Source organism: Protobothrops mucrosquamatus, unplaced genomic scaffold, assembly GCF_001527695.2.
Source record: "Protobothrops mucrosquamatus isolate PMUCROS unplaced genomic scaffold, P.Mucros_1.0 scaffold235, whole genome shotgun sequence".
Lineage (NCBI taxonomy): Eukaryota > Metazoa > Chordata > Lepidosauria > Squamata > Viperidae > Protobothrops > Protobothrops mucrosquamatus.
In genome coordinates, this window is record NW_015386586.1 from 8,502 (window position 1) to 28,997 (window position 20,496).

A 20,496-nucleotide genomic window follows, 5' to 3' on the forward strand; every position below is an offset into this window, starting at 1 on the left:
TGAACAGGACCTTCACCTTTTGCAACAGGTAGCTTCCTTTCCAGATGTGCAACAGGCAACTGATGTAAAGGCTTCTGCTTTGCACTTTCAGAGATTGAAGGTATGGCCATTTTTGCTTGAGGGATGTCCAATTTCTCCAGACCTTTCTTCTCTAGCATGGCTGACTTGGCCAAGCGGGATCCTGAGGGTTTCTGGGATGGAATTTGCTGATCCTCAAGGATAGAGAAGGCACAAATGTCAGCGTGCAAAATAGGATCACCTAAACCTCTACTCTCCACCATTTGTGTCCCAGGATAAATCAAGAATGGATGGCCTTCACGCACTGCCACAGTCTGTAGGTCTTTGGGACTCTTGTCTGGAGCACCGGCAAGCTGTTTCTCAGCCTGAAGCTGGGTGATGTGAAAAGGAACAGCTTTCAGAAGATGATGGCTTTCTTTTTGTTGAGGTTGACGTCCTTCAACACTCTTGGGAGAACTTGGGGTTATGTCATGGGACAGTTTTTCCTCCTTACTATCCCGAGACACCAAGTTTGGGATCTCTGATGGTTCCACTCTCAAAACAGAGCTTTCCCCCTTTGGAAAAATGGTTCCTCCATCCCTGTGAGGAGAAGACATGGATGCCTGCTCCTCCTCAATGTCACTTTTTGGAGCCAACCCCGAAGCAAAACCAGATTGCCGAGCTTCTAGAATCAGATCTTGTCTGCCTTGAGGTGATCTTCCCACAAAATGCGGCACCTTCGTTTTCTGAGCTAAATCCTCTTTTTCAGAGCCCTGTGCCAAAATCAAGGACTTCTTGTCCTGCTCAGGGCCCAACTTGGATCTTTCCTTGTCATCCAGTGGGACTAACCTTGGGTGCTCTTCGGAAAAACCCTCCCTAGCTTTTGCTGCTGCTGTTTTTTCGTCCCTCAGATGAGTTCCTTCTGCCGGACCACCGTGCGGCATGGTGTCCATATCTTCTTCTGCAATATCCTGCTCCTCAGCGAAGCTCCTAGCTCGTATTCTGTAGTCATCCAAGGAACGGCTCCTGGCGGATACTTGGAAAGTCACCTTGGGTGATTTCTGAGCAGTATCAAAAGAAGCTGATTTGATGATTGGGGGTCCATAACTTCCTTCTCGTCCCTTCCCCAATTCTAGATCCGCCAACGGTCCTGCTTCTTCACCAAGTTCAAACCGTTCTAGCAAGGGTTCCCGTAGACCAGTTAAAGCGGACTTTGAGTATCCAGCTTTCCTGTAAGATCTCTTAGCTCTTTCTAATTGTTTTCTTTGCCCTTTGCCTGGTGATGAGGGAAAATCGGTCAGAGTTTCCGACGGGTGGCTATAAAAGGTACTTTTGATGACACTGTGTCTCGGGACACAACCTGGAGATCGTTCCATTCTTCCTTCTTCTGGAGGCAACAATACAGCTTGATCTTGCAATGAAGCCAACTCAAACAATATTCTTCCATGGGCATCAACCTCTGAGATTTCTCGTTCTCGGACAGGATGTCCATCCAACTGTCCCTTCGCTGAAGGTTCCTTCAACCTTCTGGTTTTGATGGGTGGCATGGAGTCTTCAGGAAGTTTGAATTCATCTTCAAATACTTCATCTTCCTGATCATTTGATCCTTCCAGCACAGATAGACGAACTTCCGGAATGGGTCCGAAAGGTTTTTTTCCAGACGAGACCAAAATTTCGTTGTCCGAAGATGACCCACTGGTGCTGGAGGAACTGCTCTCTTCAACCAGTTGTCGGGAGACGCCAAGTGAAGTGTTCTTGTGATGCTTTTCCAAAATTTCTGGGATCGGTCTCATTACAAGCAATGACTTATAGCTCATAAGAGACCGCTGGACATGAAAGGAATGAAGGAAGATTAAGACAGCGGAAAAAAGAAAACTTAAGCCAGCCCAAACAGAATATGATAGAACCTAGAATCATGAGGTTGGAAGACACCCGGGAGGTCATCTAGTCCAACCCCCTGCTCATGAAGGAGATCCTATACCATTCCCAGATAAATGGTTGTCCAATCTAGTGATGTTGCATCCTGAAATGCTGCTATTATATCATTGCAGTCAAAACAACGATTTTACCTTAAGTAATTTTGCAAAAAATCTGCAATACAGGTGGTCCTCGACTTACAACTATTCTTTTAGAGACCTTCCTAAATTACAACGGCACTGAAAAAGGTGACATTTTTCACATTTATGACCGTTGCAGCATTCTCATGGTCACATGATCAAAGTTCAGCAGACTTCTGGTTTGCCATCGTGGCACCTGCGTACGCAGGAAGGCGAGCTCCGTCTTCTGCGTCCAAATTCACCCCTCTGGGGACCCTGGAAAGGGTTGAAAGTTGCCCTGTAGGGGTGACGAGCAAGGAGGGGACCCCTGCTTGATCGCAGGAAGGTGCAGCCCTTCTGCTTGATCCGGGGAAGCCCTTCAAACCAACGGGGGAAAGACCAGCTATAGTAATATGGCTCATCACTAAGCTGCTGACAGCTGAAGTCAAAATTACTACCGAGCACCTTTAAAGCAACGCGGATGAAACTGGGTGAGATCTGATCTTCTCTTTAAGACTTTAAATATCTTTTCTTGCAAAAGCTGCCCAAAGTATTTTTCCCCCTGTGAGGAGAGAGGGAAGGGAATTTCTACCCCACCCTCTAAGAACAGCAGCGACTGACTACCCAGGGGAAACAGAGTAATTATAAGAACAACTTTAATTTAATTGGATGCATATACTTTTGAAATTTGGGGACTAAAAGTTTTCCTATTTTTACTGGAGATGTTGGTTTTTATCTAAAAAGAAAAATAAACCTTGAAAAACTATTATAAAAACTTTGTACTTAAAAAGTTTTAAACGGCATCGGTGACATCTTTGGCGAAGTATGGTATTACAACTTGTTATTGACTAAAAGAGACTTGGCTTGAGGCCCAGACTCTAGAAAAAATTGTTTTGACCTTGACAGATACCACCTGTGAAAAACTCAGCTGTAAAAAAGGAACTAGGGCGGCATATCTAGCCTGTTTGAACTATGAAAGTAAACCTTTACTGATTTTCATAGTTATATGTGGGGAATTGCTTTCCTATTTCTTTACATGAGAAGCATCTGTTATTATACAAGATGATGGAATACTTTGGACTATAAATTCTTACTTGGCAAACAATTTCCACTATAAAGACTACGTACAACATGTGAAATAAAAACAAAAAAAATATTTTTAATGCTTGATTTTAAAGTCTTCAACTTAACACATTATCAAGAGAATATGGATGAAGATCAGGAAAAAATCCTTTCTATGTCGAAATCAATACACAAAACCATTCTTTCAGCTTGTAACAAAATAAGATGCAACATAAAGAAACAAGATGCCAGCTTAGATATACAAACCCAGATCTTGACTACAACCAAAGAACTAACAATGCAGAAAGTAACAGGAGAAGTAGAACAACTAAACACTAAGACAGATGACCCAATTGACCAACAAATCCAGCCAACAGAAAAATCAGAAAAGGAAGTGACAACATTGAAAATGGAAAAGACTTTTTACATAAATCAGAAGAAATTTGAGGAAAAGGAAGAATAATAGATTGAATGGAAGATAAACCTATCAGGACAATTGTGGAAAATTGGAGTAACAGGGAGGCGATTAAATGACCACAAGTGGGCTAGTTCTTCCCAAAAAACTGTAACCAAATGGTCTTTCTTATTCCAAATAATATATATAATAATAGAGGGAGAACTGTTTGAGAAATCAAATGTACTAAGATGGAAGGTCAGTTGGCAAAGGAAGAAAGCCAGAGTAAGGCTGAAAGAAACTAGGGTTTTGATCTATTAGAGGGGATTTTATACTACTGATTAGAGGATTGTATATGATGAAAAATAGATAATTTTAAAAAAATAAAGTAACACTATAATTGAATAGGTAAGATGTGTAATAAGACTAATAGACTTTTGGTTTAATATGGTGGAAAATAGATAACTTTTAGAATAGAATAAGATTAGTATTTAATGTGTATTTAAAATATTAGATTTTGTTATGAAAAGGAAAAAATGTAGAAGTTGAGATGAGGGAAACTTTGGTCACCTAAAGCTTGGAAATTATAAATACCAAATGTTAATTTGAATATTGATGGAAAATTAAAGCCTGGGGAAAAAAGCAATAAGAGGACATTGATTGTATATAAGAATTGAATATACAATTAAGATATGTATAATCTAAAAATTATTGGTAAATGTAACAAAGATGTTTTTTACTTAGCTGATAATAATAAGAACTATATTAGCCTAATATGAGATAGTAGATATTAAGGGAAAAAGAAAGGAAATATCTGATGTTGTAACTTGAGATTTGTGCTGAAGATTTATGTATGTTATTGAATTATTGATTACCCAGTCACCACGTTGCTTTTTAAATGTTTAATTATAAAATTAGAAAACTAATGAAATATTATTTAAAAAAAAGTTCAGCTGACTCAGCAATTTATTCATATTTATGACGGTGTCCCAGGGTCATGTGATCCCCTTTTGGGACCTTCTGATAAGCAAAGTCAATGGGGAAGCCAGATTCACTTAACCACCATGTGACTAGCTTAACAACTGCAGTGATTCACTTAATCACTGTGGGAATGAAGGTCATAAAATGGGGCAGAACACACTTAACATTTGTCTGGCTTAGCAATGGAAATTTTGGGGCTGAATTGTGGTCGTAAGTCGAGGACTACCTGTGTTTGTGTAATGAGCAGCATAGAATTCTGATAAATAAAAATAAATAAATAAACAATGACTGCTTAGAAGCCATGCTTCTCAACCTTAGCAATATTAAGACATGTAGACTTCAACTCCCAGAATTCCCCAGTCAGCCATGCTGGCTAAGGAATTCTGGGAGTTGAAGTCCACGGGTCTTAAAAGTTGCCAGGGTTATGAAATACTACCTTAGGGTTTTCTGTTAATACAGGGATGTGGGACAAGAAATCTTGGAACAACATTTAAACCATTTAAATATGCAATTAAAATCTAAATTATTCTTTTTCCAAGTTTGCCAGCTTCCTTAGGAATAAACAGCAAGGTCTGTATTGCATACATTCTATCTCTGAAATAAAAATTTAAACCATGCATAACAACGCATATAACGGACCCCAAAACATTGACACTAGTGAAGCCAAAATAATTGTGCATCAGGGAAGAGCTTCTTACTCACCTGCCATTTGCTTCGGGATACAAAAAAGCTGAGTGATTTTGTCTCTATAAAATGAGCCTCTTCAGACGGGGGCTTGTGCTGAAAAAGAATATATCAGTTTAAAAATAAATTTTGGGTCATATTTTCAAACACCCAGCAAATAACCTGATTTATTTGAAAACCAGGGAATCTTGCATTCATCTGGAATTGTTCAGTTTTAGGGGGGGAAAAAACAAGCCACCAAGTCAAAAGACACTGCTATTCCTTTTGTATTCTTGCTATAAATTACACGTTTTGGGAGAAGCCCACACTTTGATATAGCATCCTCCAAATTAGGGAGGTTAAAAATTTAAAATAGCAATTGTAACTGTGCAATCAGACCCCTGTCCCTGTCCTGTTGGGCTGCCATTTTGACTTGTTTGACCTCTGTACCCTCACAGGCATCCCTGGAGTCCAGATTAAGGGGAAAAAGGAGACGAGGATCAAAATCTGATTCTTCCAGTCTTTCAAAACTTACAGAAAACCAGGGATGAGATAGGCATTCCATCACACTTGGCCTGGTTCTATAAAGAGAAACAATAAACTAGGTTTCACCTGATATGTCAAGATATAGCTATGCATGAAAATAAATTTTCAACAACTCTGGCATCTCTGGCAAGAACTGATCTTGTACAGAAAGGTGGCTTAATATGGTAACTGGCAAGAATCTTACTTGGGGGGAGAATTCAGGCTGCGATCATAAGCACTCTGTTCATGTTCTGAAATCTCTTCTCTGGCAGCTTTTTGTCATCCAATACTATATGCCTTGACCTATTCCACTTTTGGACCTAATCAGGGTTGCAGCACCTTTTTTTCAACAGATTTTCCAGAGTTGCCTTGAACAAAATCCTAGTCTTTTAGATACGCTAAAAATTGAAGGAGTTTTTTTCAACTACAAAGGTAAACCTTGTAGGGTAGGCAAGGTGGGTTGTATGACGTCTGTAAGTTCTGGCACTTTTTTTTTTTTTTACAAAAAAAGCATTGGACCTAATTGTCCACTTCTGAAAAATCTCCACCCCAATGTTGCTCTATCACTCTTTTAAAAATTTTAAAAGTTAAATTGTTCGGTTTTTAATGTTTTATTATATTGATTAAACTGTATATCCAAAACCCCTCTGTGAGGGAGATGATCAGTTAAGGTTTGATATATCAATCAATCAATCAATCAATCAATCAATCATACATACTTCCAAATTTCAAGAATTTTCCAGGATAGTGGACCTTGGAGAAGCAGGATAGGAAGAATATTGATAGAAAAGAATATTTGTAGCTCAGGGTTTAAGAAAGGGGTTGTTGGTTTTCTTGCAGATGTTTCATGACCCAACTAGGTAACATCATCAGGGCTAGAAGGAGTGGGGTTGGAGGAGGAGGAGGAGGAGGAGGAGGAGGAGGAGGAGACGACGACGACTCTGGGGTCCTTGGTGCTCTCTGAGCCGGTTTCTTTTCTTGCAGACATTTCATGACCCAACTAGGTAACACCATCAGTGCCAGAAGGGAGTGGCTCTGATTTTATATACTAGCAGCTTGCCCTGTCAGGATTGATGGGAGTGGTCTTGGTAGTAAACAACTGCCTGATCAAGGAACCACCAAGATCACTCCCACCAACTCTGATAGGGCAAGATGCTAGTATATAAAATCAGAGCCACTCTCTTCTGGCACTGATGGTGTTACCTAGTTGGGTCATGAAATGTCTGCAAGAAAACTGCCAAGCTCAGGGAGCACCAAGGACCCCACAGTCCTCCTCCTCCTCCTCCTCCCCTGAACAAGCCCCTCTCCCTTCTAAAACTGATGTTCCCAAGTTGGATCATGAAACGTCTGCAAGAAAACCACCAAGCTCAGAGAGCACTGAGGATCTCACACTCCTCCTCCTCCTCCTCCTCCTCCTCCTCCTCTTCCCAAATACTATTCCCTTCTAGCACTGATGATGTTACCTAGCTGGGTCATGCAACTTCTTCAAGAAAACCACCCAGCTCAGAGAGCACCAAGAACTTCAGAGACTGGTGGCTTTTCCAGAGCCCACCTGTCCCTCAAGTCTACCCCTCTTCTAAAACCCTGAAGGTATTTTACACATACCTCCTTCCTTTGCTATCTCTCTGAAACAAAAACGAGAAGAGTATTCATCCACTCACCTAGGAGCTGGCTGAAGGATCTTTTCGATAAAATCCTTTGCTTCTTTGCTCAAATGACCCCAATCAGAGCTGTTCCACGAAATGATCCCATTCTGGACGTTAAGCAGGGCTGCTCGGTCATTTTCCCCAGCAAAGGGAGACTTGCAGGTCAAGCTGATCGTTTGAAAAGAAAAGACAAAACTTTAAATGGTTTGTATCGGCATAAACCAAGTCTGTCTACATGCAAAGACCTACAGGTAATCCTCAACTTACAGTCATTTGTTGAGTGACTGTTTAAAGTTGCAACGGCACTTAAAAGATGACTTAGGGCCGTTTTTTCACACTTATGACCGTTGCAGCATCCCCCATGGTCACGGGGTCAAAATTCAGAGGCTTGGCAACTGGTTCGTATTTATGACCGTTGCAATGTCATGTGATCCCATTTTGTGACCTTCTGACAAGCAAAGCCAGCGGGGAAGCCATTTAACCACTGCAGTGGTTCCCTTAACAACAGTGGCAAGAAAGATCGTAAAATGAGGCCAAACCCACTTAACCACTGTCTTGCTTAGCAGCAGAAGCATTGGGCTCGACTGGAGTCCTAGTTCGAGGACTTATGTGCGATACGACAAACTTTTAAGGTCCCATATACTTACCTTAAATAGCTAATAACGCCCACCGGCCTATAAGAAAAGGAACAGATGTTAGAAAAGAATTGCAGCGCCCATAAAGCCTTGATAGACCAACCATCTCTGGTTTGGTGCCCTGAAACAGAGTTTCTCAACTTGGCAAATTTAAGATGGGTGGCCAGGATTCCCAAGCCAGCATCTTCAGGTTGCCATGGTTGAGGAACCCTACCCTGAAGGAGGAGCTGGTTTCTTCTACTGTCAGAAGAATCTTCCATTGTTCCTTCGTTTCTCAATAAGTTTGGCCGAAAATAGGGAGCCATGAACCAATAAATCCTGGAGATCAATCCCAACATACAAAAGATTAGAACAGGGAATAGCGATGAGAGGGACTTTGGAGGTCTTCTAGTCCAACCCCTTATTCAAGGCAGGAGACCTTATACCACCCCTGTCAAATGGTTGTCGGTCTCTTCTTGAAAACCTCCAGTGATGGAGCACCCACAACTTCTGGAGGTATTAATTGTCCTAACATTTAGGCAAGAAAACCCAAATGCACAGGTATAGTATAGGGGGTACCTTGCTCAATAGTAGTAACTGTGAGAGGGATCTCGGAGTCCTAGTGGACAATCACCTAAATAGGAGCCAGCAGTGTGCTGCAGCTGCCAAAAAGGCCAACACAGTGCTAGGCTGCATTAACAGAGGGATAGAATCAAGATCACGTTGAGGTAGATGGGAAATGTCATAGGAAAATGTTTTTAAAATGTTTCGTTATATCAATAAGGGGAATAGAGTATTGTAGTATTTGATTGTGCTTAATTGTGCTTAAAATCCATTTAACCTGTGTGCCAATTCTAAAGAGACAACCTTTTACAAGAAGTGCCAACTGAAAGTCACAGATGGTGTAAGATATTACCGCCTAGGGAGGTGAGGCAAGATAAGCCTTCTGTATGAACTTCTTCTTTTCTTCTGTGTGGTCTCTAGACATGAACTTCTCCGTTTAGTGTGTTAAAGGTAGATAAGAAGTCATCCATTGGGGTAGGCGTGGGTGGCAAGCGGTAGAAGAATGACACGCTGGAAATAGCCCAGTGTTCAGAATCTGTCATGCTAATGCTCTGAACCATTGTGCACAAATAAACCTGTCTTCTCCAACCCTTCGTGGTCTTGTCTTCTGATGTAAGTATCGTGGTTTTTTCCACAACAACGTGAAGTATTAATACCACTTTACAAGGCCTTGGTAAGGCCACACTTGGAATCCTGCATCCAGTTTTGGTCACCACAATGTAAAAAAGATGTTGAGACTCTGGAAAGAGTACAAAGAAGAGCAACAAAGATGATCAGGGGACTGGAGGCTAAAACATGTAAGGAACGGTTGCTGGAATTGGGTATGTCTAGTTTAATGAATAGAAGGACGAGGGGGGACAGGATAGCAGCCTTCCTATATCTCAGGGGCTGCCCCAAAGAAGAGGGAGTCAAGCTATTTTCCAAGGTGCCTGAAGGCAGGACAAGAAGCAACGGGTGGAAACTAACCAAAGAGAGAAGCAACCTAGAACTAAGGAGAAACTTCCTGACAGTTAGAACAATTAACCAGTGGAACAACCTGCCTCCAGAAGTGGTGAATGCTCCAACACTGGAAGTTTTTAAGAAGAGACTGGACAGTCATTTGTCTGAAATGGTATAGGGCTTCCTGCCTGAGCAGGGGGTTGGACTAGATGACCTCCAAGGTCCCTTCCAACTTTATTATTATTATTATTATTATTATTATTATTATTATTATTATTATTATTATTATTATTGTTGTTGTTGTTGTTGTTGTTGTTGTTGTTGTTGTTGTTGTTGTTGTTGTTGTTGTTGTTTCTTCTTATTTCCAGGTTGGGTCTTTCTCTGATGAGCTTCCACCCATTTCTTCTTATGCCCTCTGGTGTTTTAGACAATAGATTGATCCCCTCTTCTCTGTGACAAGAATCAGAAGAAAGTTATCATATCCCTCCCCCCCCCCCGACTCTTCTCTTTGATAAGCTAGACATACCTGGGTCACTCAACCATTCATCATATGAATTTAGCTTCTAGAGTTTTTATCAANTTCCCCCCCCCCCCCCCGACTCTTCTCTTTGATAAGCTAGACATACCTGGGTCACTCAACCATTCATCATATGAATTTAGCTTCTAGAGTTTTTATCAACTTTGTTTCTCTTCTCTGTACTCTTTCTAGGGTCTCAACATCCTTTTTGTATTATAGTGACCACCACTGGACACTGTATTCCAAGTTAGCCTCACCAGTGCAGTATAAAGTGGTACTATTGCTTCTTGTGATCTTGATGCTATCCCTCTGTTAGTGCAGCTCAGGACTGCATTGGTCTTTTTTGCAGCTGATACTCAAGTGGTGATCCAATGATACACCTAGATCCCTCTCACAATTGAAACTTCTGAGCCAGCTGCCGCCTATTCTATAACTATGCATTTGGTTCTCACTGCCTAAATGTAGAACTTTACTTTTCTTCAGTGTTGAAACTACATTTTGTTGGATAAGGATCTAAGATCCAAGTTTGAAATTTCCTGACAGTTAGAACAATTAATCAGTGGAACGGATTGCCCCCAGATGTTCTGGTTGCTCCAACACTTTTAAAGAAGAGATTGGACAACCATTTGTCTGAAATGGTATGGAGTTTCCTGCCTGAGCAGGGGGCTGGACTGGAAGATCTTCGAGGCCCCTTCCAACTATGTTATTCTTTTCTGTTATTCAGTTATTCTAAAACTTTAGCCCAGGGGTGTCAAACTCAATTTCACTGAGGGCCGCATCAGCATTGCAGTTGCCCTCAGGGGGCCAGGTGGGTGTGGCCAGAATGGGTGCAACCTACTGGGTGGGCGTGGATGGCGTGGGTGTGGCCTACTGGGTGGGCGTGGCCAGCTCTACATCATTCGCATCAAGGGTGCCTGTGGGGGGGCCTGGGCAAGAGTGGGACAGATCTGAGGGTCTCTGGCAGAAGGGGGTGGGACCGGGGCAAGTGCCAAGGCATAGTCCACCGGGGCAAGTGCTAAGATGGCACCCAAAAAATTGTACATTGGCTCCCGGCTGGCCTGGGCCAGGGCCAAGGCAGCGGGGGCCATTCCCTCACTGTTTCCAGGATGGCTTCGCGGGCCACCTGAAACCACTTCACGGGCCGCATCCAGCCCCCAGGCCTTGTGTTTGACATGTCTGCTTTAGCCTATCTTCTAAAGCAGGGGGTAGTCAGCCTTGGCTCTTTTATGACTCGTGGACTTCAACTCCCAGAATTCCTGTTCTAAAGCGTTGGCTGTTCCTTCTAGTTAAATGTCATCTGCAAATTTGATGAGTTTCCTTTCTATCCCCTCGTCTAGATCACTTATGAAGATGTTGAAAAAGACTGAACCTTGGGGCATGCCACTACATGCTTCCCTCCATGTAGATGTATTCCACTGAAGAGCACACATTGAGTGCGGTTGGTCAGCCATTTTGAATCCATCTGTTGGTGATGCTTTCTATCCTTCATTGTTCTGTCTTACCAAGAAGTAGGTTGTGGTCTACTTCATCCAATGCCTTACTGAAGTCTAAGCATATTATATCCACAGCATTTTGCTGGTCCACTAATTTAGGGTTAACCTAAATTCTCCACTGATCTTCAAGAAGGTTCACCAAAAGCAGCAAGGAAAGCTAGAGCAAAACTAGAAGGAATGAGAAGTGAGAGGATTCATTTACCAGATGTCCGAGGCTGTTGATACTGGGGACCGGGACAGAACTTCTGGTGGGACAAATTCTGGAGATCCGTAAGTGCTGTACTGAGACTCCGACGGATTTATCCTTTGGGCGAAGCCAAAATCGCAGATCTTAAGGTCATCCCTGTTGGGGTGGACCATCAAAATGTTTGAGGGCTGCAGAAGTGGAAAGAGAAGGGAATATTGGTAGGGAAAAGAATCAAGGCATAAAACCTGTCGGTGAACAAGGGAACTCAAAGTGGTTTTCCTGGCTGAAATTCTGAGATACAGGATAGTCCTCAACTTACCACCCAAATCTCTGTTGCTGAGACATTTGTTAAGCGAGTTTTGTCTCATTTTACGACCTTTCTTGCCACAGTTGCTAAGTGAATAACTGCAGTTGTTAAGTTAGTACGGTTGTGAAGTGAATCTGGCTTCCCCATTGCTTGTCAGAAGGTCGCCAAAGAGGGATCACGTCACCCCTGGACACTGCAACCGTCATAAATATGAGCCAGTGGCCAATTTTAATCACATGACCATGGGGATGCTGCAACGGTCGTACAGTACGTGTGAAAAATGGTCCTAAGGCACTTTTTTCAATGCCGTTGTAACTTTGAACGGTCACTAAACAAACTGTTGTAAGTTGAGGACCACCTGTACTTCAGAAGGCCCCCAATTCTGTTTAAGCAAGAGGTCCTCTTTGTGGTCCTTTGGAGATTGCAGAGATAGAAGAGAGATGGTGGGAACGGACCAGAAGAAGAAATCGACAGAAATGGTAAAAAAAGAAAACAAGAAATGAATCTTAGCAACTTCACTGCTAGATGGCAATTCAGCCTAATTATCATGTTTTCCCCAAAATAAGACCCAACTGGAAAATACGCCCTAGCATGATTTTTCAGGATGCTTTTTTAAATAAGTTTTTTATTGATTTTCTATTATTACAAATCATAAATGCTTAGTAAACAAATGTGATGTCCAGATATATTTCTTACTCAATGTTGCATCTTAACTTCAATATTAATCTATTCAATGCTACACAATCCAGTGGGGTTTTTTTCCCTGTCTTCTTCCCCTGATGTTTTCATTTTCTCAACATCAAACAAATACAATTCTTACTGCTATTAATACATACAAAATTAGATATACACACCCTCTTCATATTTATCTAATGCTATACAAATAACAATAGTATCAATTTATAACCTCTTTTCTAACCACTTTATATTTAAATTGTATTTGCAATTAAAGTCTCCTTATTAAATCAGTGTCCTGTTTTTCGAGCTCTTAAGTTTAATTTCCCATCAGTATTCAAAATATCTTTGTCAGTTATGATTTTCTCAAAGTTAGTTACAATTGTGTAGCCGAAGGTTTCATTTATACAAGCCATGCTAGTGTTTTTATAATTCCCATATCAAAAGAAAGTGCTATTCTAATTATAAATCATATCTTTCTTATTATAAAAAGCTATTTGTATCTATGTGTTATCTATTCTTTGCAAATATTGGCTCATAATACTCCATCTGGTATGTCAGATCTGTTTTTTGAGTCTAACTCTAGCTTTCCAGGCCAAAGTAATTAAATCATCAACAAATTCTTCCTTTGTTTTTGTAAATACTGCTAGGAATGGGAAAAACAATTTAAGTAGGGTATTTTTGAGGGGGAATTCCGCCCAATTATATTCATTAAACAACTCCCACTTTCCTTTTCCCTCGATTTCTCTTTTCATTTTTTTGTCTCCCAATTTCTGACATTTCCCCTAACAGCTTTATAATCTGTTTTTTAAAATTGTCTCCCTTATCTTCAGGTATATTTTGAAAACCTAAAGAATAAGGTGCCTTTTCCATTTCCATTGTTGTAGCTAAGTCTTGCAGATTTTTAGTTGTCAATTTTTTCTTTCTCTCCAAATAGTTCTTAAGATTAAAAGTCAGAGCTCAGTATATGTTTATAATCCAAGAAGGTCAACAGGTTTCAAAACAATTAGGTTCTCACACTGTAGTAAGTATGCCAAAATATTTTTCTCTGTTGCCAGCTGTTCTCTGTTGAGTTAAAAGTCACCAAACAACAAAGAAAGTAGGTTGTTATCTGTTTCTAGACTTTTTGCCAGGTCTGTTTCAGTCATTGCAGCTCTGGTGCTATACTCTAGTCCAGTGGTTCTCAACCTATGGGTAGCGACCCCATTTGGGGTTGATCGACCATTTCACGGGGGTCGCCAAGCAAGGCTGTCCGCCATTTTTTTCCCCTTTTCCGGCGGGTGCCTTACCTCCCTTGGGCTGGGCCAGCTGGTGGTCGGCCTGCTCCATCTCTGCCACTTGCCAGCTACGCCTCGGCCGGCGCACGGGGCGGAACCACGCATGCGCGGCGTTCCCGGGCAGGGAAAGTCCTTGACTTACGACCGGTTGGGTAGTCCTTGACTTACGATTGGTTTAGTCCTCGACTTATGACCGGTTGGGGGTCACGGCATTAAAAAGGTTGAGAACCACTGCTCTAGTCCACCACTAGATGATCATTCAATATCCATTTTCCAATTCTTAATATAGAAGGTTGATTTCTTATATTTCACACCAGTATTTTTTCAAACAGAAAATCTTAACAATTTTCTCAATTCTCATATTTGTTAAAACTATATATTACTTCCACTTGAATGTTAAATGTTTCTGTCCCCCATAAAAAAATTAAAACGCCGCTTCTGTTCCTCTGGAAGGGTGACGCTGCAATCCCCTTCCTTCTTGCATTTAGAGGTTTTTAGCTTCTTGGGAACCTTTTCCAGGAAATCCAGTTGTAAAATAGTAAAAAAAGGATCAATATTCTCACCCAGTTCCAAACACACTGTTTACGATCTGCTAAGCTAATTAGTGCTTCTTTCTTCAGTTGCCAGTAGCTGGAAGCTGGCCACAGGAGTGCAGCCAGTCTTTCCCCTGGCGATTTAGAGGGCTTTCCTCGGATCAAATGGATCGACTGCTATCTCTCCGTGATCAACAAGGCACCCCTCCTTCTTCATTGCCTCTCCGGGGCGATTTTAGGCCCTTTTAGGGCCCCCTGCATGGCGAAATCAGGTGCAGAAAACAGAGCCCTGCATTCCTGCATTCGTGTCGCTACGACATGAAACCGGAAGTCATGTTATGTTATGTTATGTTATGTTATGTTATGTTATGTTATGTTATTATATATTAATTTTATTTTTTTCTTATTTTAATTTTATTTATTTTCTTTTCTTTTAAATTTTATTTTATTTTATATCCTGCCTTTATTATTTTTACAAGTAACTCAATATGGCAAACATATCCAACATACCTTTATTCTCCTATTTTTCCCACTGCAACAACCTTGTGAGGTGGGTTAGGCTGAGAGTAATAGCCCAAAAGTCACCTATTTGGCTTCCATGCCCAAGACAGGATTAGAACTCACTGTCTCCTGGTGTTTGGTCCAAAGTCACCCAGCTGGCTTTCCTATATAAGGTAGGACTAGAACTCACTGTCTCCTGGTGATTTTGGCCAATCACCAGGAGACAGTGAGTTCTAGTCCTGCCTTAGGTATGAAAGCCAGCTGGGCTATCACTAAAATGCTTAGCCGGCTTTCATGGCTAAAGCAGGATTAGAACTCCCAGGCTTCTTGTGATTGGTCAAAACTCACCTGTTTGGATTTCATGGCTAAGGCAGGACTAGAACTCACTGCCTCCTGGTGATTGGCCAAAATCACCCAGCCGGCTTTCACATCTAAGGCGGGAATAAAATCCCCAGTCTCCTGGTGATTGGCCCAAAGTCTCCTACCTAGCTTTCATGCCTAAAGCAAGACTAGAAACTAAATAGGCACGAGCACCCAAGGTTTATAAAAATTTACCTTGATGTCCAAATGTAGTATTTCATTGCTGTGAAGGTACAAGATCCCTTCTAGAAGTTGCTTGATATAGAATTTGACCTATTTCAGAAGGGGGAAAAATATAAAGTTATGGAAGTCACATAGAAAAGCATCATGGAACAGGTTTGTCTAGATCAGGAGTGGCGAACCTATGGCACGCGTGCCAGAGGCGGCACTCAGAGCCTTCTCTGTGGGCACGTGTGCCATCGCCCCAGCCCCGCCTCCTCCCACAACGCCCTCCTCACCAGCAGCCCCCCCAGAGAAGAGTCACCCCGAGCATGGCCAGCGCAGAGCAGCGCATCCAAGGACATGGCAGTCAGGCAGCGGGGACAAGACTCCGCCCTCGCGCCCTGTCGCATGCAGTTGATGCTGTGGGGCGTGGGTGAAGGGTGTGGCCACCATGACGCTGCTGGGCTGCCTGGGTGATCTGTGTGGAGGTGGTGAGTGGCCCTGCAGGTGGGTGGGGTGGGGGACGGGGCGGGGGCAGAGCGGGGCTGGCAGGGCAGGGGCGGTTTTTGGGCACTCAGTCTCTAAAAGGTTCGCCATCACTGGTCTAGACTTTGCAACCATTTGCCCCCCAAAAATCAGTCTGCCCCCCCCAATTCAATTGACTTTCTGCATGATGTTTAAAAATGAAGTTTTTACTTCATTCGCTTCTCTTGAACAAATATTCTCTTCTACCAGTACTGAGAATTACATTGGGAGCCAGCTGGGGATAAATGGAAGTTGAGTCTATAACATCAGAAAAAAAATTGAGCTGGGGTAGGAGGGTTGGCTGAATTCAACTATCCTCGTTTGTCTTAAACACTTTAGATCCTCTCCCTAAAATACTCAAGGAAGGAATCCCACCTCTGCTTCCGTCACCATGTTCTTCTTGTAGAGGCGATCCAGAAGCTCTTCATTGGAACATCTAATAATCCGTTAAGGAATATGGACCAAGCCTTCGAGTTGGGCAAGCAAATGAATCAAAAAAATCCTTCAAAAATTCACTCTCCCCTTATGGCCAAACAATTCAGGCTGAGAAAGAGGGACTGGCCCAAGACATTTGATACCCCCATAACTTCAAGATGGGACTTGAAGGACCGATAGAATATGTGTAGCTTCGGCTGAACTGTGGAGGCCTTGATGCTTTCTGAACTTGGTCGTTTTCTTGCAGACGTTTCATGGCCCAACTAGGAAACATCATCAGTGCTAGAGTGGGGTGGGGTTCTAGCTTCTAACACTGATGAAGTTACCTAGTTTGGTAATAAAACATATGTCAGAATATTACCAAGATCAGATGGCCCCAAGGTTCCCACGGTCTTCCTCTCCCTCTTCCTCTTTGTCCTCCTCCTCCTCCCTTCAACTTCACTCCCTTCTAGCAATGATGATACTACCTAGTTAGGTCATGAAAGATTTGCAAGAAAACAACCAAACTTAGACCGCATCAAGAACCCCCCAGTTCTCCTCCTCCTCCTCCTCCTCCTCCTCCTCCTCTTTGCAACCCCCCTCCCTTCTAGAGCTCATGATGTTCCCTAGTTGGGTCATGAAGCATCTGCAAGAAAACCACCACTTCATAGAGGACTGAGGACCCCACTGTTCAACAGTGAGCTACAAATATTCTCTTCTGTCAGCTTACACCATCCTGAGAAACAGAGGTGTGGGAGAAAGAAATAATCCCACCTTGATGGCGTTTAAAGTAGGAATGGGATAGAAACCAATTTGGAGAAGCTTTCAAGATTCTAATAGCAGACCTTACAAACAGCAAAGGAGCATTTGTGATGCCTGTTTCTTGATCTAGCCCACCTTAGCAAGGAAGGAACACTGAGGACTAGTGTCTGAACACCATCTCCTTTCATATCTTTCTTTATTCCTCTTTTCAGGGGCAAAAAGGATACAGTTCCAAAACAAGAATTAAGGTTTTCCGTGTTTCAAACTGGTCCAGCAGTTGAGTGATTCGGTCGTGGGAAAGCTGGACTAGAATATCTCTCTCCCGGTAAGCTCGTTCCCTCGTTCGACTTCGCAGCGGGATGAATTTGGCTGCACAAGCCACACGGTTGGCTTTATGGATGACTCTCTTGAGAATGCTGAAGGAGCCCCTGAAAACCGTTAAATATTCAGAGAATGAAAGGGTAAGTTCAAATCTTGAGTTTGGGGGGGGGAAGGTTCCCCTGGTGTCGTATTCCCCCCCCTCCAAAAAAATAATAGTAGATGCTAAGGGGGAAAAAAATCACTTTTACCTTCCTATTTCCTGTTTAACCTCATAGAAAGAATGAAGTTTTCTTCGTGGGCTTCGCTTCTTCACCTCTTGACTTTTCTTGTCTACAATAAACAGAATAAGAACCAGAGTGGTGACAATGACGTATGGGAAGATCTGAAAGAAATGCTATTTGCCTTCCAAGCAAGAACTGGTAGGACCATCAAATACAGGTAGTCCTCAGCTTAGGACCACAACAGAGCCTCAAATTTCTGTTGCTAAGCAAGACAGTTGTTAAGTGAGTTTTGCCCCATTTTAGGACCTTTCTTGCCATACTTGTTAAGTGAATCCCTGCAGTGACACAACGGTTGTTCAGCGAATCTGGCTTCCCCTGTGACTTTGCTTGTCAGGAGATCACAAAAGGGGATCACGTGATCCAGGACAACCGTCATGAATAAGAGCCGGTCAGCAACTGACTCATAGTACGAAATACGAAATAAACTGACTCATAAATATGAATCAGGCAGCAGAAGCTTCTTGGATAAAAAGCAAAACCCTTTCAAAGGGGAAAAAAAACCAAGAAAGTCCAGTTGCTTTTTGGAAAAAGCATCTTTGGGACAACCAAGACCTGGGTGATTGAGAATCTCCATAGATCTCTAGCGTGGGAGCTGGAGAAAAAAGACAAAATACAAAGACCTGCAAATAGAAATAGAACGACTGTAAGGGACCATGGAGGTTTTCTATCTAAACCCTTGCCCAGGCAAGAGACTCTATCCCAGTCCAGATTAATAATAATAATAATAATAATAATAATAATAATAATAATAATAATAATAATGATGATGATGATGATGATGATGATGATGATGATGATGATGATGATGATGATGATGATAAAGTTGGAAGGGACCTTGGAGGTCATCGAGTCCAACCCCCTGCTCAGGCAGGAAACCCTATACCATTTCGGACAAATGGCTGTCCAGCCTCTTCTTCAAAACTTCCAGTGTTGGAACATTCACCGCTTCTGGAGGCAGGTTGTTCCACTGGTTAATTGTTCTCACTGCCAGGAAGTTTCTCCTTAGTTCTAGGTTGCTTCTCTCTTTGGTTGCTTCTTGTCCTGCCTTCAGGCGCCTTGGAAAATAGCTTGACTCCCTCTTCTTTGTGGCAGCCCCTCAAATATTGGAAGACAGTTATCATGTTCCCCCCTAATCCTCTTTGATAGACTAGACATACCTAGTTCCCACAATTGTTCATACAATGTCACCTTAGCAAGGAAGGAAGGAGGATGGGAAGAAGGGAAGGGATGGGGTGAAACAGAAGAAGGAAGGAAGGAAGGAAGGAAGGAAGGAAGGAAGGAAGGAAGGGAAGGAGGGAGGGAGGGAGGGAGGGAGGGAGGAAGAAAGGAAGAAAGGAAGAAAGGAAGGGGAAGGGGATGAGATAGAAGAGAGGAAGGAAGAAAGGGAGGGAGGGAGGGAAGGAAGGAGGGAGGGAAGGAAGGAGGGAGGGAGGGAGGGAAATAAAGAATGAATGAGAAGAAAGCCACCAAGCCAACATACCTTCCTGTACCACCAGCTCCGCTTTGCAGACCACCTCCCCTCCGGCGTTTTTAGCCATGCACGTGTAGACCCCGCCATCTTCGGCCTGAGCGTTGTACAGGATCAGAGAGTAGCTGGTGCCTTCCTTGGACTGGCAGATCCTTTCGCTGTCCAGCAACAAGGAAATTCCCTGGAAGGAAGAAGGGGGGAAAGCACGTAAAATTAGGTAGATGGCCGGAATTTCAGCCCTTCGCCTGGACTCCAGCCAGGGGCAGCCCCGTTCTTAAACTCCTGGTCTAAGAATGGGGGAAGGTTTGCCCCAAGACAAAAGTAGGAGTTATGATGTGATATTTATAAACACAGGTAGTCCTTGACTTACAAGAGAAAGGGAGGTCGCAAGAAGGGAAATACGTGATTCTGGGACACGGCAACCGTCATAAATACGACACTGAAAAAAGGGACTTGTATTTATGACGGTTGCCGTGTCCCAGAATCACGTATTTCCCTTCTTGCGACCTCTTGATCAGCAAAGTCGATGGGGAAGCCAGATTCGCTTAACAACCATGTGACTAACTTAAAAACTGAAGGGATTCACTTAACAACTGTGGAAAGAAAGGACATAAAGCGGGGAAAAACTCACTTAATAACTGCCTTGCGTAGCAATGGAAGTTTAGGCCTCCGTTGTGGTCGTATGTTGAGGACTGCCTGGAATTATTTTCTCCAAAACAGTGTGCAGTTTTTCAGCCCACAGCTGAATAAACGGGTCCGTAGAGGTTTCTTTTTTCTTTTTTTTATTTCCACCTAAGTTTGGGTGTCTCTTTGACCTACCTTAAACCATCCGATAACCGGCTGAGGGTGGCCTTCAATCGTGGCCTGGAACTTGGCCATTTCCCCACACCGAACCTGGACATCCTCAAGAGGGACCTGCATGTACGGTGGGCCTAATAAAAGAAAAATACGAAGTCCAATTGGACAGGTACACAGCTTGGTTATTTTCTTGCAGACGTTTCATGACCCAAGTAGGTAAGGCCATCCATGCTAGAAGAGAGTGGGGTTTGTGGAATGGGTGAGGGGAAGGAAGAAGAGGAGGAGGGGGGAAAAGGAGGAGGAGGAAGGGAGGAGAGGGAGCAAAGGAGGAAGGGAGAAGGGAAAGAGGAGGAGAAGGAAGAGGAACAAGAAGAGCAAGAGAAAGGGGAAAGAAGGAGGAGAGGAAGAGGAAGAAGAAGAGGAAGAGGAAGAGGAAGGGTAAGGGGAGGAGGAAGAGGAAGAAGAAGAGAAAGGGGAGGAGGAGGGGGAAGGGG

At 42.8% G+C, this 20,496-nt stretch overlaps 1 protein-coding gene across 1 annotated transcript in view; it reads right to left on the reverse strand.

Moving 5' to 3' along the window:
* Window positions 1–1,129: 1,129 nt before the first annotated feature.
* The window catches only part of LOC114922438 (obscurin-like), a 24,725-nt gene continuing 5,358 nt past the window's right edge, over window positions 1,130–20,496 (reverse strand). Inside the window, exons 2-15 of the mRNA XM_029283796.1 lie at window positions 20,024–20,136; window positions 19,227–19,385; window positions 18,289–18,314; window positions 17,704–17,775; window positions 17,362–17,562; window positions 16,334–16,394; window positions 15,467–15,544; window positions 11,634–11,806; window positions 7,952–7,978; window positions 7,320–7,472; window positions 5,669–5,714; window positions 5,173–5,250; window positions 1,455–1,823; window positions 1,130–1,174 (exon numbers count right to left, since the gene is read on the reverse strand). Coding sequence (XP_029139629.1) covers window positions 1,130–1,174; window positions 1,455–1,823; window positions 5,173–5,250; window positions 5,669–5,714; window positions 7,320–7,472; window positions 7,952–7,978; window positions 11,634–11,806; window positions 15,467–15,544; window positions 16,334–16,394; window positions 17,362–17,562; window positions 17,704–17,775; window positions 18,289–18,314; window positions 19,227–19,385; window positions 20,024–20,136 — 1,601 coding nt within the window. The remainder of the gene's footprint in view (window positions 1,175–1,454; window positions 1,824–5,172; window positions 5,251–5,668; window positions 5,715–7,319; window positions 7,473–7,951; window positions 7,979–11,633; window positions 11,807–15,466; window positions 15,545–16,333; window positions 16,395–17,361; window positions 17,563–17,703; window positions 17,776–18,288; window positions 18,315–19,226; window positions 19,386–20,023; window positions 20,137–20,496) is intronic.